General features: G+C 44.9%; 1 protein-coding gene across 1 annotated transcript in view; it reads left to right on the forward strand.

Annotated features, from left to right (window-relative positions):
* Nucleotides 1-24,657, forward strand: part of Chrna7 (cholinergic receptor nicotinic alpha 7 subunit) — a 123,398-nt gene that overhangs the window by 40,352 nt on the left and 58,389 nt on the right. The window contains exons 3-4 of the mRNA XM_059273508.1: nt 12,752-12,796; nt 24,535-24,644. Coding sequence (XP_059129491.1) covers nt 12,752-12,796; nt 24,535-24,644 — 155 coding nt within the window. The remainder of the gene's footprint in view (nt 1-12,751; nt 12,797-24,534; nt 24,645-24,657) is intronic.

Below are 24,657 nucleotides of genomic sequence, written 5' to 3' on the forward strand. Positions count from 1 at the left end.
ACTGATACAAGTTCAGGACTCTAGGCTATGCTTTAGTATTTGCTGACATCCAGATTTTTGTGTCACACTTTACCCTGTAACCTTAGTGCCTCCTGTGTCTTGACAAAAGCCATTGATTTTTCAGTCTGCTTGCTGTTTTTCTTTGAAGTATGGGAGTGATTGATGGTAAAGTCTTTGCATGCTGGAACAGAAAAGAAATGCACTTTATTAGGTTTTAATTCATTCATTTCCTTTTGAGGATATTGTGCTTTCTTAATCTGAAGATTCATTGTCCAGTTTTGGAAATCTCTCAGCTCTCCTTCTTTGACATATCTTTCACTTTTTTTGTGGATGTGTATTGAATCTTTTCAGTCTGTCTTTTAAAGCATGTTTTCTATCTCATTCTCAGCAAGTCATTATATCACATTTGTTTTCTACGTACTGATTATCTTTTCTGTCTTTTCTAATCTGTTTTCTAGTCTGTCTGTTATTAGGGTTTCTGTTGGTGTGATAAAACACCATGACCAAAAGCAACTTGGGGAGGAGAGGGTTTAATTCAGTTTATAGTTCTCAGGTCATACTCTCACTGATGGAAGTCAGGGTGGGTGCTCGAGGCAGGAACTGAAGCAGAGGCCATGGGGGAATGCTGCTTACTGGCTTGCTCAGCCTGCTTTCTTATAGCACCCAGGACCACCTGCCCAGTGGTGGCACAGTGACCTGGGCACTCCCACGTCAATCATTAATCAAGCAAATGTACGAAAGACTTGCCCACAGGCATAGCCTGTGGAGGAAATTTCTCAATTGAGATTTCTCAGATGAGTCTAGCTTGGTTCAAGTTGACAAAACTTACCAGCACATGCACTGAGTTTTTATTTTAGTTACTAAATTTCTCATGTTGGAAAACGTTTTTTGTTTTTTTTTTCAAGTATGCCCTTTCCTTCACACATTTTATTCTTTTATATTTTTATATCACAAAGCATTTAATTGTATTAATTGTACTTATTCAGCGGTACCCTCTCCTACTTCTCTGGTCTGAATTTGTGGAGGTGTATTCCACTGATTTGACGTTCTTTCCCTTACTTGTAAAGGACATTTCCTGTCATTATGATATGCTTATCTTAATTTTTTTGGAATTATTTTAATCACTTAGTCAAATATAATTTTTTACTTAATATATTTTTTATTTCGAACTCAAGGATATTTTATTTATGTTTCTAAGCATCATTGATTTTTGTTTCTTCTGTTTGGTCATTTCTTTATTCTGTTGATTCTTCATAGCTTTAGTAGTCTAGAGCTACCTGCATGCTCCTTCCATGGCTGATAGAGTTCTCAGGCACTAAGGACTGTTTAAGTTTGAACTCTGTGACTGAAGGGAGACCATATTCTTAGGAGGACGATAGTCCATCCTGTTTGTTGCTTTGGGTCCAGGCTGAAAATGACAAAATTCATTTTTGTTCTCCCAGTGGGTTCTTCTAGAACCCTGAGGAAGATGCATGTGGAGTGGAGGTTTGGGAAAGAGATGCATGTGGAGTGGAGGTTTGGTAGAAGAGGACTCATGTGGAGTGGAGGTTTAGTAGTGGAGTCTTGTTCTTTTTTTCACATAGGCCCCTCCAAGTTCACCCTGCTGTTACATGGCTCTCCTGCCTCTGTAACCCACTATAGTATCAGTTCACACACTTGTCAAACTCTTAAAGAAACAGTTGCAGTTCTTCACAGCTGATGGCTTGTGGCATGGGGTGGTGGAAGGACTCAGTTATCTTTAAGGGGCTGGCCACTGGGAGTTTGGCCATGCTCCAGCGAGTATGTGGGCAGCACGAATTGGACTGGGTGTATTTTTTTTTCTTTTGGGGAGAGAGCATAAGGGTGGGAGGGTGGACCTAGGAGGAATGAGAAGCAAGTGTGACTGAGGTACATTGTATGAAATTCCCAAATAATCAATAAAAATATTATGTTGAAAAAATATTCTCTTTAAGTTTGTTTTTGAGATTTCTTTTTCTTTCTGGTGAGCTTAGATTTACTTTCAGATAGTCATTTTCTTTTATCTCCTTTGTTGATCCTGTGTAGCAGGCCTGCTGGTACTTAGCTTATGGAGCCTGCTGTTTTGCTGGACTCTGAGCAGATGCTCTATTTACCATCTTGGAACATTCCACTCCCCTCCAGGTGCTGTGCTCTCTGAGCCAACCCAGAGTGTCTTCTTGGTTTCACTTCTGTCTCAGGCTTCTTGCCTAATTGACTTAATCTCCATTTTGCATCTCCACAAATTGTGATTACCTCATGCCGGTAACTCAGTTTTTTAGCTGTCTGTTTTGTCCCTTTCTGTTTCTAACTTATTAACGATGTGGTAGTGCTATTTGGGCTCTCAGATTATTTATTTAGGTCTGCAGATTTCCTTCTCTTTTCTTTCCATTATCTTGTTATCTCGATTTTTAAATCATATTTAATCTAAGACTTCATTGAATTTTATAATAAGAACTGAGAAGTGTGCTTGGGCCTCTTGCTTGGACCTTTTCTAGACTGTTTATTTTCCTGACTTGGTTTATTAGCTGTGTGTAGCTGACTGTTTGCCTTCCTTTTCATTTTGAGGTTAAACCCTTTCCAAGGATTGTTTGTTTATTTCTTCACTTCTTCAATCATAATCATACTATGCTTATGAATGTGAACATAGTTTGCCACTTGTTTTGATTTTCATTTTCTTATGTCTTATCCTTGTTCATAATTTTATTTTATTTTATTTTATTTTATTTTATTTTATTTTATTTTATTTTATTTTTTTTGGTTTTTCGAGACAGGGTTTCTCTGTGTAGCTTTGCGCCTTTCCTGGAACTCACTTAGTTGCCCAGGCTGGCCTCGAACTCACAGAGATCCGCCTGGCTCTGCCTCCCGAGTGCTGGGATTAAAGGCGTGCGCCACCACTGCCCGGCCATAATTTTATTTTTAATGCTATAATAGCTATGAATTCTTTTTCTGGTCATTCTTTTTCTTATTTGTGCCTTGGTTCATTTTTGCTTGGTTTATTAAACCAATGAATATATATTATTTGTAGAAATATTAAACATCAAATAATAAAAAGCAGGTGAAGTTGCTGCTTCTCAATCTTGCTTCTAGGGGAAGGGACATGGGAAGAGGTTGGCCAGTGGCCCCTGAGGTGGAATCAGATGACCTGATGTGGCATTGTGCATCATTGTGCATCCGGCTGGCTCTAGATAGAGCACTGTGCATTGCAGAAAGCCACAAGTAAAGCATTTGCATGGTTTCACTAAGAACTCATAAAAGCCTGAGGTGCTGGGCATGTTCAATGTGGCTTAAACATTACATGATGTATACATATATAATTTAGAGAAACATCGCAGGCACTCCATACTTTATGTATGATTTTATGATGTTTTTTAATGTATCAATTAAAAATAAATTTAAGCCTCATCTCATAGTGTCCCGTGTAATCCCAGCTACTCAAGGAAACAGGTGGTAGGACCATAAGTTCAAGACCTGCCTAGGCTAAGGAGTGAGGGTATAACCAGTGGCTTAGGAGACTTGTGTTGTAGAATATTATTTTCAGGTGTGTTACTTTCCTTTATATTGCATTTGCTTAACTCTGTGAAGCTGTGTTACTGTGCCTGTGTAAAACATCTGATGGTCTAATAAAGAACTGAACTGCCAATGGCGAGGCAGGAGAAAGGATAGATGGGCCTGGCAGACAGAGAGAATATATAGAAGGAAAATCAAGGAACGGGAGGAAAGAGATGGAGGGGTGAAAGGAAGGAACAAGAAAAGGAGGAGGATATCAGGGACCAGTCACCCAGCTACACAGCCAGCCACAGAGTAAGAGTAAGGTTTACAGAAGTAAGAGAATGGGAAAAGCCCAGAAGCAAAAGGTAGACGGGATAATTTAAGGAAAGCTGGTAAGAAACTAAGCCAAGCTAAGGCCGGACATTTATAATTAAGAATAAGCCTCTGTGACTTATTTGGGAGCTGGGTGGCAGGCCCCACGAAAGAACAAAAAGAAACAACAACAGATTTGAGCTCAAAACAAAATTTAAATCAGAGGACTTTTCTAACACTTGGTATTAGAACATCTGTTAATGTGAGGGAGCCCTGGGTTCGACCCCAGCACTGCTTAGTAAGTAAGTATAATGTTTGAAAGATACTGAGCAAATGGATAAAGAAATTCTGTTCTTAACTTCTGTTCACACACTTCATTCTTTTCCCATTTATTTTTTTGTCTGTTGGGATTCCTGCCTCTGCGATGTCAGATCGTTGATGAATTACATGAGAGTGAGCTGGGAAAAGCCACAGGCCTCATACTGATGCTGTCTGAATCTGTTATCTGAGGCTTCCGGTGCAGGCACAAGGGTCCTCCGACTCACTTGCAGGTCTTTGCTTTCCACTTGGGACACGTGTTTGTTGGGAACAGTGCAGAGATGCCCAGTGCTGGTTAAGGAGGGAGGATGTTTTAAGCATAGAGGCATACAAACCCTTGCTCCCTCTTCAGAATGTCTGAGCTGAATTTCTCTTTCTAACTTCTCCCTCCTGTTCATCCCCACTGCCCCTGCTTTGATAACTCTAAGGCTTTCTGTTGGGTTCTGCTTCTACAGTCTACCTGCCAGGGTGCATTTCTTGTGGGAGAATGGAAATACCTTCTCTTAATGAAGGGAGCCTGTGCATGCATTTGGAAGTGCACCCTTGAATTCGTTGGACTCAAGGGCGTCTTTGGGCATGCAGGCAGTGAGTGGGAGCACTTTCTTGGCTGTGTGTCTTGTCCCCTTTCAGTATTGTGAGTGAGATTCACGGTGGGGGAAATGACAGTCCACTGTCATTGCCTGGCTCAAGGACCTAAGCTCAGGAGACACCTGCCTCTGCATATTTGCAGTTATCCGGCTTGAAGGAGTCAGCCTGATTGGCTAGGTTTCCAGTTTGCTTTTCTGTTTTTCTGGGGTGGATGATGTCAGCATGGAATTGAACACTGACCAGTAGGGAATGGTAAAAAAAAAAAGTCTCTATTATATTCTGCTTTGATTTTTAAAAATCCCTTAAGCTTTTTCTTCTGCATCACTCCTAAAAACAGTGCTCTCGAGCAATGCACAATTGGCTCTGGTAGTTAAAAATAGAATCAAAGAATTCAGAATCACTCAAGAAGCTGTTGTTACAGTAGTTTCTCAAGGGCTGCAGTCTGCTTCCGTGGGGACTGTGTTGGCTTTCCAGCCTCCATGTCTTTAGGTTCTGAGTTAAAGACTGCAGGGTAATGAGACCTTTTTACTTCTCAGGATGTAACCACACTGTCAGAAATTTGTACACGCATGTGCTGTTTCCACTGGGGAAGATCTTTCGTGACGCTCTCCCCCTGAATAAGGAGCCAGTAGGCAAGACTTAGACATTCCACTACACTCTTTGGGGGGAAAAAAAAGACATCTGTGGATTCATGTGTCACAGAGTAACTGTCAACCAGTTCTGAGAATGAAATGGGACCACTAGGCACTTAGTTTCTAGGCCTTGTCTTTAGCAAGAGTAAAACAACCCCAAACACAGGCCTCTGCATGTAGAGGAAGCTCTCCCAATTTGGCCACTTCTAAGTGTTTGAGCTCCATTGTGCTAGCCATGGTCCCACTGGTCACTGAACTGTGGTGAACCGCTTTGTGGCTTTGTGTTCTAGACACTTTGGGTGACTTACTGAATTCTTACATTGTCACTGCTGGGGTTGCAGATAAGGAAACAGTCATGACAGAGTTCGGCAGCCTCTGGTGCCTGCCTGCATAGGCACTGAGTGGAAGAGACCGGGTTGGCCTGTGATAGCCAGACTTTTCCCATCATTCCAGGGCAAGACCTTGAACAGTCTAGACTAAGACTAAAGAAGGAGCTGTCTCTGTGCCCAGAAGGGCCTGGGCCTCTGAGGTGAGAACCAGAGGGTGTTGTGAATGCCATACCTGTTGCAGTGGACATTAATCTTTGATGCTTAAGGACCCCTTTACACTCTTAAAGGTTTTGAGGATTCCAGGTTTTATGTGTATGTGTTAAAGCTTTTAGTATTTACAAGGTTGAAAATTTTTAAATATATATATGCAAAAACTATGTAAAATCTATTCATTTATAATGATAACCCTATTAGGTTAAATATTATTTCCAGAAAAAAAAACTACTGTACTTTTCCAAAATGTAACACTTTGAGTGAGATGAGTTATTGTTTTATAGTTTTGCAAACCTTTCCCTAGCAGTTGGTTTAGTAGGTGACTCTTACGTATGTCTGCATTCAGCCTCAGGCCAATCACCTACCTGTAGCATGTAGCCTCAGTAGAACTTTGTCCATTGCTCATAAGCAAAGGGGAAAGAAGGAAGTAACATGATTAACCTCACTGAGCCTCTAGAGCAGTAGTTCTCGACCTTCCCAATGCTGCCACCCTAATACAGTTCCTCATGTTGTGGTGACCTCCAGGCAGAAATATATTTTTGTTGCTACTTTGTAACTGCAGTTTTGCTACAGTTATGAATCTTAATGTAAATATTGTTGTAGATAGAAGTTTGGCAAAGGGGGTCATGACCCACAGGTTGAGAACTATTGCTCTAAAGGCATCCCAGATTGCTCTCTGAGATCTTCTGTCTGTAACAGATGTCAAGTGTCAAGAGAAAGCATTTTTTTTTTTTTGGTATCATAATCAATGTGTTCACTGTGACAACGTGGGGTCAGGAAGATATTTTAGTTCTGAACACCTAGATCTTGTCAAAGAGAGAGATGAGTTGCATCTCAGCTTAAGTTTCTTTAGACAGTGTTATCAAAGCACCAGATATTATCAAAATAGTGGAAGGCAACCTTGATGTGTTGGAGCCAAGGGGCCCTGGAAAGACATGCCACGTGAGAATTTATTGGGGGGGGGGACACAGAGTGCACTCCTGGAGATAAGAACTGAGAAGAGGAGGAATAAGAGAGGAAGAGAAAGGAAGAGGAGATGGAAACGGAACAGGGGAAGAGAAGAGATGCAGATGCAGCCTCCTGAGAAAAGAGAGAAGGAGGGGAGAGGGGGTTTGCCTTTAATAAGGGGATTTAGTGCATGCATATAGAGACTACACATCCACACAGTGCATGTGCACAGATTGTGGCCATAGGACCTGGGCTATCTAGGTATTTGCCTGAGTGTTAGCAAGTGCATCCTGTCAGGTCTCCAAGGGGTGAACCAGGTAATGTCTAAATGCTAACAGACAGGGTCTTAAATCTGTAGGCTAAGCTGCTCTCAAACTCTTGATCCTTTGTGTCAGCCTACACAGTGATGGGATTAGTAGTGTGTGCAGCTCATCCTCTGCCTTTAACTGTGTGATCTGAGGCCAGAGGTTTGCTGATAGCTCCACAGTTGACACGTGTGTGCATTCTCTTCACTTGATCATAGGGTAGTATGTGCTTATAGAAAAGCATTCAAAACAGGCAGGCATAGAAAATGAAATTTGGGAGCCCACCTATGCATTATAAGTTACTTAAAATAATAACTAGCTTTGTTGGATCGTCACAGCTAAAACATGGTTGAAAATAGATAAAATAAGTCATGTTTGTTATAAACTATAAGAGTGCTAACCAAATGTGAATTTATATCTTTTCTGAAACAAGGATTTAGACAGGGTTGATACATGGCTTTTCTCCGAGTTTTGTAAAATACTGTTGAGTATCATCTCCCCATAACTTCCAGAAGAGTGACAGCTGTAGAAATGGGAGACTGCACAGTAGGCATCATCAGAAGAGTTACAATCTACATTAGGGGCACCATAATTTAAGATTGATTTTTTAAAAAATGTGTCACACAAATCAAAGGATGCTCTTCACTGATGTGCTCAGGTTAAAATAGAATTATGGGGGGCACGTCGGCTGACAATGGGGAGCTCATGCTGGGCTGGGACCCTTCATCTTGTATCTCACAGGAGAGCTCAGTCAGGTGACAGCTTTGCAGTCTCTCAGACTAGGTGGCACTGCTCCTCACTAGCTTCAGGAGGCCTTTGTGGTCACTGTTACTGTTACTGGTGGGAACTGAGATAGACTGTGCCCCTCTGTGTTGCTGAGCCTCTCATGGCGGTAAGAGAGCCAGATGGCAGCTTGAAGAAACCCATCCATGAATCTGAAGCCCTCACCAGCTACACCAGATCCACCACTCCAGTATATTGACCTCACACATCCAAACTCCAAACTGAGAAACAATACTTGCTGTTTGTCAGCCTTATGGCTTATGAGCTTTCCTTTCCTTTCCTTTTCTTTTCTTTCCTTTTCTTTTCTTTTCTTTTCTTTTCTTTTCTTTTCTTTTCTTTTCTTTTCTTTTCTTTTCTTTCCTTTTGGTTTTTGAGACAAGGTTTCTTTCTTTGTGTAACAGTCCTGGCGTCCTGGAACTCACTTTTGTAGACCAGGCTGGCCTCGAACTCACAGAGATCTGCCTGCCTCTGCCTCCCGAGTGCTAGGATTAAAGGTGTGCACCACCACCACTCATCTAGGCTTATGATTTTTTCAAAGCCCATATTTCAGTGTTCAGCAGTGTTGTTGCTTCTGAACTTTTATTTTGTTTTTATTATGTTTTGCTTTGTTTATTTTTGAGGCAGAGTCTTATGTAAATCAGGCTGGTCTCGAACTTGCTACATAGCTGAATATCATCTTGAGCTCCTGAAAGCTGCTTCCACAATTGTAACCCCAAGTTCTGGGATTACAATTATGTGCTACCACAGCCAGCTGGTGTATAGTGTTTGTTATAACAGACCTAGACCCGGAGCCTGTGTTGCTTGTGGGGTACCCGTGGCATGCTATTTTCAGAGTACTACACCCTCCCTTAACCAGGGAAGTAGCATTCTTCTCCTTTGAAAGAATCGCAGTGTGTGGACAAGGTGGTGTCCAAGCTGTGAGGGAAGTAAACTGGCTGCTGCACCCACTGATGATGGGTGTTTAAATGAGTTCATATGCTGCATAGTAGGCTGGTGAGTTGGTGTCTGTGGAGGATACTTATGTGGAAGAGAAGGCATGCGGAACTGGCTGTCATCCCAATGTAGGTCTTGGCAATGTGAATGGCATCCATGTGGGCATTGTCCTGCCTGAACATCCTTCTGCTGGAGACCAGAGGGACATGGAGTGCCATATGCAGAGTCTCAAAACACTGAAGCTTAGTCTCCTCTTCCCTCTGGCAAACATGGAAATGTGCAGCCATGAGGCAAGGAAGCAAATTCAGGACTGGTGGTGTACCTGGGGCCCGCTGTGCACAAGGCTGTGTCAGGAAGCAGGTTAGGAAGGCTAGCCTTGAGTGGAACTGGGGAACAGTGGCCTGGGCAGAGGAATGGAGACACTACTTCAGTCCTGATTTCCGAGCAGCTTTTCAGGGAGAGGAGATGGGTTTGCCTGTAAGCAGCTCATGGTCTTGCAGAATTCTACAGGCTCACTTATGGTGCCTTCCCACAAGACCTCTGTGAGGCTGGGGTTAGGTTAGCTCAGAACCCCACTTTCCAGGAGTCTGAGGTCTGCTGATGTTGTACATCGTGTACTATCAGGTGAGGAAAGCGTGGACACAGGATCGTCTGGTACCTTGGCAGGCAGGGCTGTCAGCAGGGGTCAGAGAACAAAGGGTCATGGCTGGGGTCTACATGGTAGACATGAGGGAACCCAGATACTGTGGTGTTGAGAGATCCTAGCATGTCAAAGCAGAGGCAGTGAGTCGTAACCATTTGCACAGGTGTGCCATTGTTACACATGGGACCCTAGTCCCACCTCAGGAGCAATGATAACTGACCACTGTGCACTTCAGTCCAGGGTGCTGATTATAGTGGGAGTACTCCACCAATATTTGCTGAAAGAGTACAAAACTTGGCTGGACCATAACTTATAGAAAAGCCTTGAGTGATGCACTATGGACTTGTGTTTTGGCCCTCTGTGGAGTGAGCTGGACATCTTTGTAGTCAGAAACGCCCCGCGGAAGCAAACTGACAGATGATATACGTGTGGGTATGCACACGCGTGCCTGTATGGGCAGGAGCTGCATACTGTGTTGGGAAGGAAAGGGAGACCTTCTCACCTGACCAATGGTGACAGGAGAAGAGGATATCCAAATGGAGAGTGGCAGCAGCCTGCCTGGTCCCGGACTTCCTTTGCAGTCTGGCGTGGACCTTTCTGTCTGGCATCACTGTGCTGCCAGGTGGTGGCTGGCTGCTGCTTGTTGATTACAGTTTGAAGCGCTGTGCTTTGGTCCCATGCTGCTCCGCGGCAAGGAAATCCAGTGTCACTCTAATGAGGTTTCTGTCCAGACTTTGGAAAGAAGAAAGGCTTTTAATTAGATTGGTAGTAATTGAGCTCCCAAACCGCAGAAGCCTCTCTCAGGAGAGGCAGGCACAAACGCAATTAAAGGAAGAAAAGGGACCTGAATGGAACTCTTGCTAACTCTAAGTCCATTAGTAACAACAGCTGCCTAATAACTTGAGGCAACAGATACACATCCGGAAGAACTTAGCAGTGCTTCCCGGTAATGTTGGGATTTGATCAGGAATGGGAGTACTACCACAATTAAAGTGTATGTAACTCTACTGGGGAAACGTTTGCTCCGCGTAGAACATGGGACATGTTAACCTGCAAATGTTCACCACCAAACATTGCAGCACATTTTAGTTTAGAAAAGTATTTCTTGCTTTGATCAAACTGCATTTCTTTTTTTTTTTTGGTTTTTCGAGACAGGGTTTCTCTGTGTAGCTTTGCGCCTTTCCTGGAACTCACTTGGTAGCCCAGGCTGGCCTCGAACTCACAGAGATCCGCCTGGCTCTGCCTCCCGAGTGCTGGGATTAAAGGCGTGCGCCACCACCGCCCGGCCTCAAACTGCGTTTCTTTTGGACTCATCCTGGCTTGGGATCCTCTGGTGCTTCATCCCATGCCCCTCCACAGACAACCCAGTCTTCTCTCTCATAGTTGCTCATCACACCTTCATAGGTGCCCAGTGGATGAACATCTAAGCACAGGAACATCTATGTATCGAAGTCTTGCTAATTCTTTATATGTGGGCTATGTTTCCACTAGGGGCAGCGTTCAGTTCTCATGTGCGTTCCTGGCCACTGACTGCACCCTGGGATGTGGCCTGTGCTTTTTGCCAGGGGTCAGTTCTTGGTGAGTCTTTGTCAGTGAACTAAGCCAGGCAGCTACTGATACAAGAGTTAAAGGGTCCACTTCTTGGCAGGTCTTCATGAATACTTTCCCTGGAGGGTATTGATTGCTAACTTTCAAAGTCCTTTAGGTTAGAATTGAGGATTCCAAACTGACTGACAGCATTCTCGGCATAACTTGCCTCCTTGCACATTTTTTTTTTCTTTTTTTGGTTTTTCGAGACAGGGTTTCTCTGTGTAGCTTTGCGCCTCTCCTGGAACTCACTTGGTAGCCCAGGCTGGCCTCGAACTCACAGAGATTCGCCTGGCTCTGCCTCCTGAGTGCTGGGATTAAAGGCATGCGCCACCACCGCCCGGCGTGCCTTGCACATTTTTAATGGGAATTTTTTCCTTATGTTAAGGATTCTCTGTTTGCATGTGTGTATATGCATCACTTGTGTGCCAGGTGGCCAGGGAGGACGGAAGAGGGCATTGGCTCTCATGGAGCATCCCCCTTGCACTTGTATTTTGCTGACACAGCTGGGCGTGGCTAGCTTTGAAAAAGGGCTGTTGGCAAGCCCGTTGGAAGGATTCTATGAGACTCCTGTAGATGATGTGCTAGTCAGCTTTCTGGCACCAGAATAAACACCTGAAATAGTGAACTTACAAAAAGAAGAAGGGTTGGCTCCCAATTTTTAAGGTCCCAGTAGGTAAGAAGTTGGTCCCATTGCTTTTGGCTTGTAGTGAGGCAGCACATCATGGTGGAAGCCTGTGGTAGAGGAAAACTGCTCACTTATGGCCAGCAAGGCAAAGGGAAGAGGAAGAAGGGCTGGCGTCTTAGTGCATCTGGAAAGTGCATGCTCCTCTTCACCTGAGAACCTCCCATTTGACCCATCTTCTCAAGGCTCTACCATCTCCCAGTGATGCCAAGATAGAGATGGTGCCTTTAGCATTTCGGGGGAGACTTAAGACCCAAGACCCAAATCTAGGAGGTGCTCAGTGTCTGAACTAAACCATGGTAGTTGTACTCTCCCAAATGCGGGGGAGGGGGGGGAGGGGGGGAGGGCGCGGAAGGGGGGGAGCGGGGCGGGGGGCTGGTATGTGGACTTGATTCTCATCTGGATTCTATTTTGGAAATGGAGAAATGGACTTTGAAATCAGAAAGATAGAAGCATTATTGAGCCTACTTATAAGGTTGCCCTACCTTCCTGGTCCTTGGTTTACTCACCTTGCTTATATTTACATTAGAAGCTTCAAGGGTCTGACGTGTTGCCTGCTGGATAGACAAAGAGGAAAGCCCAGACCCATGCAGAGACAAAGCAGACTGATGGCCCATTCAGATCCTTAATATGAGGCGGGAGCTCCCTGCGATCACGCCTCTTCCTGGGGGAGTGTAAAAAGATAAATTGCCAAGGACTTAGCTGGCATCTTTTCTGAGGGTGGGATGGCCTGATTTTAATTTTCTTCTTTATATTTTGCTGTCCTTTGTAAGTGCTCTGTAATAAATGTGTATTACTTCAGAATAAATAGAAAAGCTTGACTCTGGGGAAAGGCTGCTGGCATAGATTTGCAAGTGCCTGGTGCATTCTAATTTCCACACACAGCACTGATCCCCAATGTCAGATTTGTATATGAATCATTGTTCATGGCTCCTTTTGTGAAGCACATAAGCCATATTTATGTCACCCTTTTCTTTTTATTTTTTAAGGATGAGAAGAACCAAGTTTTAACCACCAACATTTGGCTGCAAATGGTAAGTTCAGGCAGAGGCAGCCCTTGCCGTGGGCCTGCCTGTTCCTGCCCCATGTGCATGTGCTCTAATTGCATGGAAAGAAGTTCAGAAGAGAATTGAGGCTGGTGCTTGACCCCACCCCCACCCTCCAGCCAACTGAGAGTGCTGGAGGACTGCATGCAGATTGTCCTGTCTGATGGGATGGGACCAAGGATGTAAGACTGGCAGCAGCAGGACTCTGTGCTTGCTTGTATTCTACTGCTGGATGATTCTAGGGCATTCCAAAACATTCCATGCCAGAGATAAATAATCAGATGCAGGGCCACGCCTAGAGACTGATGGCCTGTGTTGTAGCTGCTCCCTAGTTCATAAGTACCTCTCCCGTTGTCTGAATTCTCAGAGCTGCGTGTTTGAAGGAGGCTGAGGGATCCTTAGCCAGGGTGTTCACACTCCATGCTCTAGAGTCCCAAGACGGTCTTGAAAGGATACAGAGAATCAAATACAGTGATTCGGAAGTCCACAGTCAGAAAATACTCTGAAGCACAAAACATTTTGATTGCCAAAGTGACACTCAGAATGTTTCAGATTCTGAGTCTTTGAGATTTTCAGATTGGGTATGCTCATCTAGCAAAATCTATGCAAACTACTCCAAAATCCCCAATCTCCCGAGCCCCCAAACACCTCGGTGCTAGCATTTTAGAAAAAGGATATTCAACTTGTATTTTATCCTTGAATTTTTAATTTGACATGCATATTTCTAATCTAAATTAGTTAGCTGTAAAATATAAGTTCCATCAAATTGTAAATATTAGAATCTGAGTTTAAGAGTGTTGGCCTCTATTTTAGGTGGAATCTTCATGTCACTGTGATTCTGTGCACATGTAATTCTTATAAACACAGCTCCCCGTCTCTCGTATATTTTACACGGTCTCCTTTCCTCTTTGTATCTTCATTTCTTGCTTCTCTTCTCCCTCTCTCTTTTCCTATCTTCCTCCTTCTCTTTTAGCTTATTTATTTTCACTTTGTTTTTTTCTCTTTTCTTTCTTTTTAAGACATGGCCTTGCTATGTGGTTCAGGCTGGCTTTGAACTCCCAGTTCTCCTGCTTTACCATCTCAGGCTCTGGGAATGAATACAGGCAAGCATCACCATGCCTATTTGTACACTTGCATTTCTAGTGCTTCTTTTTAATTAGGATTTTGTCCTATTGCACAGTTTTATATTTGAAACTCCTTCATTAAGTACTCTACTTGGATTTCTCTCACATGTAAATATTTATGTAGCATCATTCCTGTAGGCAATAATACATTAAAAAAATTCTTCTGAATTGATTTAAGGATGCTACTATTGGTATATAATTCACCAGAGTGAGATGGATTACAAAGTTCTAATTGGAAATTCTTGTCTGTCAAACATGACACTTGGTTTTAAATTGACTTACGCATCCACAGGTGACTTTTATTTCTAGAAATGGGCAACCAATGAAGTTGTGGCCCTTGGTTCTATCACTGCTTTATTACAGATGAAGGAACCTGCAGAGTTGGAAATGATCAGTCTTTGTGTAGCCATGTTTCTTAGTTCCTTGAACTTGCCAGGTTATTTGCCAAGAATAATATTGTATTCTACTGATAATTAACATGCACCAATGCTGTGGGTTGGCCCCATGCATGGTTCTTGAGTCAGTTGTATAAAAGTAGGAATTGGGTAAGTTGAGGGAAGCCTGTCTTTGCTTTTTAAAAAAAAAAATTTTTTTAATTTATTTTATATACCGACCACAGTTTCCCCTCCCTCCTCTCATCCGATTCCTTCCCCCAACCTCCTTTCTACCCTCCACCTCCCATCCACTCCTCAGAAAGGGTAAGGCCTCCCATGGGAGTCAACAAAGCAGGGCATATGAAGTTGAGGCAGGACCAAGCTCCTCCCCCTGCATCAAGGCTGAACAAGGCATCCCTTCATAGGGAATAGGTCCCAAAAAGCGGGGTCATGCGCCAGGGACAGATCTTGGTCCCACTACTAGGGGCCACAAACAAACCAAGCTACACAACTATCACCCACATACAGAGGGTTTAGGTCGGTCCCATCCAGGCTCCCTAGCTGTCGGTCTAGAGACCGTGATCTCCCATGACCTGGGTCAGCTGTCCCTGTGGGTTTCCCTGTCATGATCTTGACCCGCCCCTCCCCCCTTGGTCATATGATCCCTCCTCCCTCTCTTCATCATGACTCCCAGAGCTCCGCCCAGTGCTTGAGCCTGTCTTTCTTGTAGTGTAGCGGCAGGAGAAGTAACAGTGGAGCAGAGGTGGCCCTTGGCAGGTGAGGTTTCTAAGGAATCCATGTGTAGTTGAGAGGTTAAAACGGGTGCTGGAGGTGCACTCAGCTACAGAAGAGCCCTCTCACTGAGGGCTCTCCCTATCTAGTAATAGTGTGCAGCTTGGGAGACAGTCCCCTGCAGGCATTAAAACAACCACATGCCCAGGGGTGCCCCTCTCCTGGCCTCCTTTGTGTATGCCAGGATGCATGATGTCTGGGAATGCCAGCTGCCTCCTCCAGGGCACTCATCCCTCCCCTCTTCACAGTCATCTTACTCTGGCCAAATGGCGGCACATCCTCTCAGGCCAGGGATCCCAGTATCACCCTGAGCCTTTCGTGTTGAAAAACTTGTGGTAGCTCAGCTTTCAAAACAGATCCACCGTCGTCCACCAGCTCATGGCTTCCCCCATTGTGGCTGCCTTTCTCACCTCCACCAGTGTAGTCTTACAGCCAGCCAGCCTGTTCATCCCCCCTTTCTCCCCTAGTTGTGTCTGTTCTCAGCACAGAAGCTAGCGTGACCTAAGGGAATACGAATGCCTCCAGACCCAGATCCCGCCCCTTCCGGGGCTCTGGGCTGCTTGGATGAGCTAAGAGCTGAAGCCGGTGAGGTTACCTTCCCGGCTTGTGTCTTTTCTTACATCCCTTCTGAGCTCTTCTTCCTTCATCTGCTCCCACTGTCCTGATGGCATCCACACCTGTTGCTCGCCAATGACCTTCTGGGATTTTGCATGCACGGCTCTCCCTACCTAGAAAGCCGCTTGCTGGGTTCCCTTGCTCTCTTCTGTTGTCTTCCCAAACACCACCTCTTCAGATGCTTCTTCCCAGGCTGTATTCAGTCTACCATGTTTATCGCCCCTCCCCCATCACTTTTCACTGTTGTGAACGGAAGAGCATGGTAGACAAATGTTCTGCTACTGAGCTGTGCTCCAGCCCCCAATTTATTCTCTTTGCTGCTCCTTTCCTCTAATGAACTTCTCACCCTCTGACATATCTGGTGCCCACTTGTCCATTTGTTCCTTGCATTCAGGTCTCTCCCTTGCCGCTGACTAGCAACTCTCATGGGCTGGGGTTGAGCCCCTCTGTATGTTCCTCCAGATCCTAGCTCACTGCCTTGACTGGCAATAGTCACTGAATAACCTTTGTTGAAGGAATGAACAAACCTAAAATACTACATTAACCTGGGGCAGGGGGACTAAGTTGATCCAAAATAAAGTCAACTCCTCCTACATCACAATGGGATGCTGTGTGTTAGTTAAGTTCTGGCAACTTTTGGAGATGATGGCTGTTTCCCTGGGACCTGTGAGGAACAAAACAGCTGTTGACACCTACCTGCCGGCCTGCCTGCCAGCCTGCCTATCTGCCTATCTTCCTTCCTTCCTTCCTTCCTTCCTTCCTACCTGCCTAACTTCCTTCTTTCCTCCCTCCCTCCCTCCCTCCCTCCCTCCCTCCCTCCCTCCCTCCCTCCCTCCCTAATCCATCCTCCCCATCCTCCCCCCCCTATATATCTTTCAACATATCTGGTTTTTCGAGACAGGGTTTCTCTGTGTAGCTTTGCGCCTTTCCTGGGACTCACTTGGTAGTCCAGGCTGGCCTCGAACTCACAGAGATCCGCCTGGCTCTGCCTCCCGAGTGCTGGGATTAAAGGCGTGCGCCACCACCACCCGGCCTATCTTTCAACATTTCTTTCTCTGTGGCCATGGTTGGCTAGGTGCTTGCTGTGTAGCTAAGGGTGGCATTGAACTTGAGGTGATTCTCCTGTTTTAGTTCCCCAAGTGCTGGAATCATACCCCACCATGCCAGTCTATAGAGAGAAAGATGTGCCATGGACAGATGGACAGTGGTCTGTACCTATGCCCACCTCCCTGGCCCTCAAAACTTCATTGCTTTCCAGTAATGTCTCAGACATGGCTTGTGATTTTAAAGCGAGCTGGTTTCCAGGAAAATTACAGCAGGACTATTATTACGGTACTGAGTTCAGATATTCCGTAAATAAACACCTGCTCTCTGAAGGCTATCACTAGAGACCTTCAGATTTCTTTGAAGCACAGCTTAGTTCTAATTAAGAGCTGCATTTGCAGAAATGTATAGAGTTTCACTTTTAAAATCCCATTTATCTGTCGAACTCATCACTGGGAGTGCCTACTCTGTGGAAGGCATTGACCACAGCCACGGGAGAGCACTTAGAAATGTATTAGCCACACTTCCTCTTTCAGCCGTTTATAATCAGGCTGTGTAATTAACTCATTTAAAGAAAAGGTTAAGCACTGAGAGATGATAAATGTTTGAAGAGATGGGATGCTAATTACCCTGATTTGATCATTGTACATTATATACATGTAGTGTGTTAGCACACTGTACATATAAATAAGTGCAGTTGTGTGTCGATTGATGCTTATTTAATGGTCATCATAGCAAGTCCAAATGTTTCCCCAGAATATTGTAAGAATGGGTGGGTATACAGTGGAGGTCACAGATGGGAATAGTCCTGCCTTATCAAAATGGAAGACAGAGAGGCCCAACTCTTCTAAAGGGAAGATGGGCAATGCTGGCACTACTGTGTGTCCCTGTATCAGTGAAGCCTACCCAGGTAAGCCTCTTCCTAGGCAGCTTGTGCCCTTAGGAGACTGGGTGATGACAGTGATCTGGAAAGTGGCACCACAGACGGTAGAGGGCTATGACAGTGCCTCTCCACAGCGTTTTCAAGGTTCCCCAAGAATCTCGGGTGTAAAGCAAATATAAACAGTTAAGAAATGAAAACCCATGTCTGTGTACCCTTGCCTCATCCTGGCATTGCTTTGATTAAGTCCTAGTTGCAGGATGGACACTGGGGCCTTGGGTGTCACCAAGGGCAGGCCTGGGAGCTTCTTTGGGACAATTGATAACAGCCATCCATTGATTCTTATTTCTGTGTTCCCTGGCCACTCACCCGCTTGGCCTGACCTACTTGGACATATTCAAGAATGAAGCTCGATCCTGAAGGTAGCAGGCCCAGAGTTCCCAGGAGAGCTGGCAGGGCAGGAGTGAGGGCTGCCTTAGTGAGGCAGAAGACAGATGGATAGTCAGGGAATGCTTTTCAGCATTGGGTTTTAGTTCCTGAAGCTTCATTTCACTAAGTTCTGTTCTGAAATCTGATCCACATAATCTTCTCTCCAGGGTGTTTCAACTCTGAAGTCAATTTTCTGCAAATTATAGATTTTTCAATCCAGTCAAAGTGGCAGAGTCACTAAAGTTTTTTAAAAATGGAATTCTTCTTGACCTACCCCTTGCAGATTTTGTTATCCCGGTCCCCAGGCGTCTTTCATTTCACGTGATTGCGATTATTCCAACAGCCTAAAGAATACAGAGTCGCTGATCTGAGTCTCTTCCTAGCCTGGGAGGAAGCTGCTCGTAGATTCCTCCTGCAGAGATTTCGCTTTTGGGAGACTGTTAGACAGCTTTGATCTAATTCGTGAAGAGATATGACAGAGGGCATTTCAGCTTCTGTAGAAATGCTGGAACCTTCCAGATTCCTGCATTTGCTTTTTATAATCCTCCCCCTCTTCTCTGGAATATCAGCCATTTTGCCTTCAGATTTCCCCATCTTTCTGTACTTACTCTCTATTTTTAGACTCCTAATTCTAATTATAGTAATAATAGCCTTCACATCACAGAATATTAGATTGTAAACCATAATTAGTTCTAAACTGCTTCCCTTTTAATTTGCTGCATTTATTATCTGTGGAGCAGAAATACCACACATTGTGTTTACACATTAGCCACCAGTGGGCTGCTCAGCGCTGGACTGCAGCTGGGACAGAGTGGGTGACATTGAGCATCACAGAGACAAAAAAAAATGTCATCAGGAAAGGGTAGAAGGGACTCATGTTCTTCCTTTGAGATCAAAATACTTCATCAGAAGAATTTTCCCCAAATTGGGTGATGTTTTCTGACACCAATTATGTGATGTAATTTTTAATACCAACAGCAATTCTCTAACTCAGCTGGATATCCATTTAATTCAGTTCTGACATTGTCCACCTTGAGTAATATCTGAATCCGCAAGCTCAAGGACTGTGTCCCACGAGGCTGTTCCTACTTCAGAAACACATGGCAAATGTGGTGCCCTGCAGACGTGGTGCCCTGTACTCATAGCACTGACTCTGACGTCAAGGTTTCTACAGCCTTGGGTTCAGCACTTTCCTAAGATGGCCAGCTCTTTGAGGTACGTATTTACTTATGTTTGTTCCTAAGGATGAAGCTCAGAAGCTGGCGTGCAAGAGGCACTAGGGCCGGTGTTGAGTTTGGTATTCCCCTGCCTCTCGGGACATGCCACACTTCTGTGCCCCTGGTGAGCACACTCAACTGAAACTTCACTGCTCTTTGTTTGGAAGTTTGTCTCCCTCCATCCCCAACCCCACCTTCTCTCCTAATTCCGGACTGGAGGAGGAGATGGGGTTGAACATTCCCACTCTCTGATCAGGCAGTTTGCTTTCATGGAGTCCAGTTTTCTTCCTGAGACTGTGGGGAGTTAGTTCAGACCCCAAAGCTGCTATTTTAGCATAAGCTCAGATGGACCCCTTTAGCAAAAGACATTTCTGTCACTCAGTTACAAGAGTTTGAGATGCTCTATGCAAAGAAACCCAAATGTATTTCTCATTTTATTGCAATGTATTTTTAAAGGAAACAAAACTATTTTATTTCTAAAAAAAATATATTTTTGAGAATTTCATGCATTGGTATTGTATATTTATATCATTTCCAGTCCTTCCTCCTCTAACATCTCCTGTGTCCTCTCCCACTCTTCTTGAAATTATTGACCTTTTTCTTATATTTTAGTTATTACACACACACACACACACACACACACACACACACACACACACACACACACAGACCCAGGGAGGTTGAGAGAGGGAGGAAGAGAGAGAACAAAGGAAACTTACTAGGTCCCTTTATTGTTGCTCATCTGTATATGTGTGTTTAGGGTAGACACTGGTGGTTAGAGAACCTATCAGGGGGCTAGTCCCTGGAGAAGACTGGCTGTCTCTCTCTCAAGCAAGATGGGGCTGCCGCTTCTCTGTTCACTTTGGTTCTTACCCCAATATCTGACTCCCGACTTTTTGTTGATAAAGAGTAATTAGATAAGTGCTTCCCTGGGATTTCCCCTATCTGTGTTGGCATGACAGTGAGTGGTGTAAAAAATATTCCTGCCCCATCTTCTGTCATGTTCCCTGAGCCTTAGGGGTTGTGCTGTAGGTGTTATCAGTTGGGGTTAGAAATACCAGCACCAGTTGTTTTCTGCATTTGGGCTAGTTGTGGGTTTCTGTGATGGTCTCTGTGTACTTCACAAAGAAGCTTCTTTGATGAGGGGTGAGATCTATACTTATCTGTGAGTGTAAGGAGAAGTATTTAGAATGCAGTTAGAAAGTATAGCAGTTTAGACAAGAGGTAGTTGTAGGCTCTTCTTGAGGGTCCGTGACCTCACTAGCCATGCTTTGCTGGCTGGGTTTACAGTACCAGGCATGGATTTCCTTCTCTTGAATGGGCCTTTAGTCTAGTTGTAGAGCTCTTGGTTACTCTTATATCTTAAGTGTCACTGTTTTACCAATGGGGGCTTTTTGCCTTGCTGGTTATTATTGTGGTTCCCAGCCTTTATAGCGGGGCGGGTCTACTGATTGCTTTTCTTCCTTGGCAGCTTGCATAGCACCTTCATATACTATGAGAGCTAGTCTTCAAAGTGGAGGCTTCCAGGTTGGCTCTAGCTTGATTCTTCTAAGTCCTATATCCAACTAAAGTGGGTGGTATCTTCAGAACTGCATTTTACATTCAAGTTCTGGGAAGCAATCAAGAGCACTGTCAATAATCTATATTGATTTGGGCATGTCTTGGACTCCCTGGACCAAGAACTGCAAGTGAGGGCATTTCACCTGCCTGGCTCTGTCCAGCCCTGTTTTCACACCATGTTTAGACACACACATTTAAATAAAAGTTCCCTGCAAACTCAAGACAGGCCCATAGAGGGCTGAGGCGTCAGAGTAGTGTAAGGAGTTGTTGCCACAGAGGTGCATCCTGCATTCCCACCTCTCCTTCCCTCTGCCACCATACAACCCACACACTTTTCATTCTGGGGCTTGCTGTCTTTGGTTCATTCATGTGGTTTCTCAGGAGCTGCCATGTTGAAAGGTTGCCAGGTGCTATCCATAGAGAAATACACCTTGGGCTCCTATCCCCACAGGCCCAAGACCTGAGTGGCAGAAAATGCTTTGGGAACACACATCCATTCCTGCTAGAACCAGACTGCAAGAAACTCATTCCACATTTTTTCCCTAGGAAGCCCCCCAGTAGGCAGCTTAAGGTTCATTTTTCAACTCCTATGTTGTGCTAGCACGCCTCCCACATCTCCCATGCTTTTTATACCACTGTTCGTATCTCAGATATTGGAGATACTGTAGCCCTGTGTCCTGTAGTATTCTGTAAAATGAAAGCATCATTTTCTAAATCCATCATTTGTTGCTTGCCTGTGAGGACCCCATGATTTTGCCCTGATGCTGCAGGAGTGGTCTCATTTTACTCTAGAAGATAATTCAGCCCCTACATTCTCCCAGCAAATCTCTCACAGCCCAGATCTGTTCTTGCAGCCATTCCCCCTCACTGGCGGGTAGGTCAGGTTGGTTTTGACATCAGGGAGAGTAGCATGCACAGATCTTCACCTTCAGAGACTGCATCTGTTCTGTGTTGCTATGGTGGAAGGCTTGTAGTACAGAGGGAACTTTTGCAGAACCAGCCCCGAGACAACCCAAAGATTCATTTACTTGAGGTCTTGATGATACAATTGAGTCTTGACTCAGTGACCAACTTAAATACAGAGCTGTTAGAGCTTTCTTTCTATCATCACATTGACATGCTTGGATTGTGGTGAGCCAAGAGGCACACAAACAGTCCTGAGCAAACAAAATATCAGTGATATCACCTGCCACAAGACTGGGGAGTACCCGCAGCTGAGTATGCTCAGAAGCCAAGGGATGTGGGGCAAGATGGGAGGTGTGAGGCAACTCTGACCTGGTCCCTGTAAGTAGTCTTAAGTTTGAACAACTAGGTGATCCCATCCCCTCACTTTCCAACTCCTCTGGCCATCATGTCATCGGGCTTAGGAGATGGGTCCTTGTCTGTCATGGCAGCATGCCTTTAAGGGAAGTTCTTGGAAACCTTGCCCCTATGGTTGCAATAATGGTCACTATGATTAACTCAGAGCAGCATCCCAGGGTGAAGTAGAAGACAGAAGTGTGTTGATAGCAAAGCAGGAGAGAGAAATGAAGGGGAACATAGAGCCAAGCACATCCAGATGGAGCAGGCTGTTACAACATGGTTTGGCTGCTCTCCAGGAGCTCCCAGCAGACCACTTGAACCAGGCCAGAACTTCCTCAGTGTTCCACTCCCCATAAATCTCATCAACTGTGGGCCCCTGCAGGAGAGGTGTTAATGTCCCAGTGATGCTGCTGCATGCTGAGTTAATGTAACATCCTTGTTTGCTGAGGTGTCCCTAGTTGTTAATAGCCCCTATTCTCTGACATCAAATTATTCCAGTTCTGAAGTAGACTGTAGAACACTGCCTGTCCTCCAGAGGATGGTTAGACCTTTGAGACTTGTCCATGGATCTTCATGGCCATAATAAGTAGCTCTAGACCCACAATGCTCATCTGTGTATTCCGAGTCCAGTAGCTCTGACAATTTGGTTCCTTTGGCTTAAATATTGTTTTATAATGTTATACAGAACACATGGTCAGAAATCAAATGGAGATTGCTATACAACCGAAGCATTTATATGTGTCTTAGCATAAATAATTTGGCTAAGTTTCAGGGCACAAATGAGAATGTGTTTGATTATGGGGGGCACTCTGGTTCTCAGTGGAGGTATAGCACCTTCCTAAATCCTGGAAAGTCTGGATCTTGCCACATGAATGTCAGCAGAGACACATATAGAGGTGGTGGGTCCTTTGCTGCCAGCCCTGAGACCTAATGGGGCAAGGCTGTGGCCTGTCAGTAGTAGGAGACTCTGCCTGTGGTATCTCTGCAGTCTTGGCCCTGGGAATGGCTGGAGGTACCTGGTTATTGGAGCAAGGATTGTGGGCCTTCCTGGGGGTGGAGATGACTCCATAGGGCCTGGCCCCAAGTTGCTGTACTTATGAATGTTCCTGGGTTCTCATCCCTGTGTCTGTGTTCTACTGCTGAGGCCCAGAGTTTGAGGTATCAGCTTGTAGTATCAAAAGCACTGTCCATGCTGAGAGAGATGACTGGAAAGATTTTATGGAGTCCAGTAGAAGCCCAAGGGAAACTTCCAGGAGTCTACAAGGATGACCCCAGCTAAGACTCCTGGCAGGAGTGGATGCGTAGCCTGAACTGGCCATCCCTTGTGATCAGATTGGTGACTATCTTGGTTGTCATCAGAGAGCCTTCATCCAGTGACTGATGAAGGCAGATTCAGAGACCCACGGCCAAACATTGGGCTGCACTTGGGCAGTCCTCTGAGGAGAGGGAGGAGGGATTGTAGGAAACAGGGGGGTCGGGAACATTGCAGGAAAACCCACAGAAACCACTAGCCTGGCTCATGGGAACTCAGAGTCTAAACTAACAACAAGGGAACCTGCGTGGGACTGACCTAGGCCCTCTGCATATATGTGACAGTTGTGTTGCTTGGTCTATATGTGGGAACAGGGGCTGTCGCTGATGCTTTGGCTGGCACTTGGGAATCTATTCTTCATACTGGAGTGCCTTGCCCAGCCTCAATACAGGGGAGGGTGCTTGGTCTTATGGCAGCTTGATATGCCATGCTTTGCTGAAGCCCATAGGAGGCCTACCCCTTTCTGAGTGATTACAGGGGAGGAGTGGCTTGGGGAGAGTGGAGGGGAGGAGGGGGGTGGGAGTTGAAGGAGAGGCTGCAGTTGAGATGTAATATAAATAATTTAATTAATAAAGAACTGTCCATAAGACAAAGTCAGAAATCATGTTTAAGTGTGCCCTCAGAAGTTCTGAGAGGTTCTGCTTTTATGGAAACAAATGGTCGACTTTTCTATAGCTTGGTTTTGTTTCCAGTTGGAATAAGTGAATTTATTTTTTTTTCAAAATGCCCTTTCGGGGAAAACTTTGAAAGCAGAACCATCGTTCATTTGGCTAGAAGCAACCCGTCTACTGAAGGAGAAGAAGCCTAAGCCTAGGGGTGTTCAGTGAGTCGGAATTAGCTTTAATGCCACCATCTGAATGTGGTCATGGTGACAGCAGGTCCCCAAGTGTGATTTTTATGCTATTCTAGATCATTTTAGAAGGGATTATTTAATTCTCGGTTTCCTTACACTTTATAGATACCAGCTCAGTTGTAGAATAATGTCTGAACTCTTGGCTTTGAACTTTCCTAGTAATTTCTCATGAGAAGTAGAAGTAAGCCGGGGACAGCATACTGCTAATGCTCCATCTTTGTCAGTCTTGGACAGATCACTATTTGCAGTGGAACATGTCCGAGTACCCGGGAGTGAAGAATGTTCGTTTCCCAGATGGCCAGATTTGGAAACCAGACATTCTCCTCTATAACAGGTAAGCGCATCTG

The sequence above is a fragment of the Peromyscus eremicus genome, chromosome 1 (assembly GCF_949786415.1).
Source record: "Peromyscus eremicus chromosome 1, PerEre_H2_v1, whole genome shotgun sequence".
Lineage (NCBI taxonomy): Eukaryota > Metazoa > Chordata > Mammalia > Rodentia > Cricetidae > Peromyscus > Peromyscus eremicus.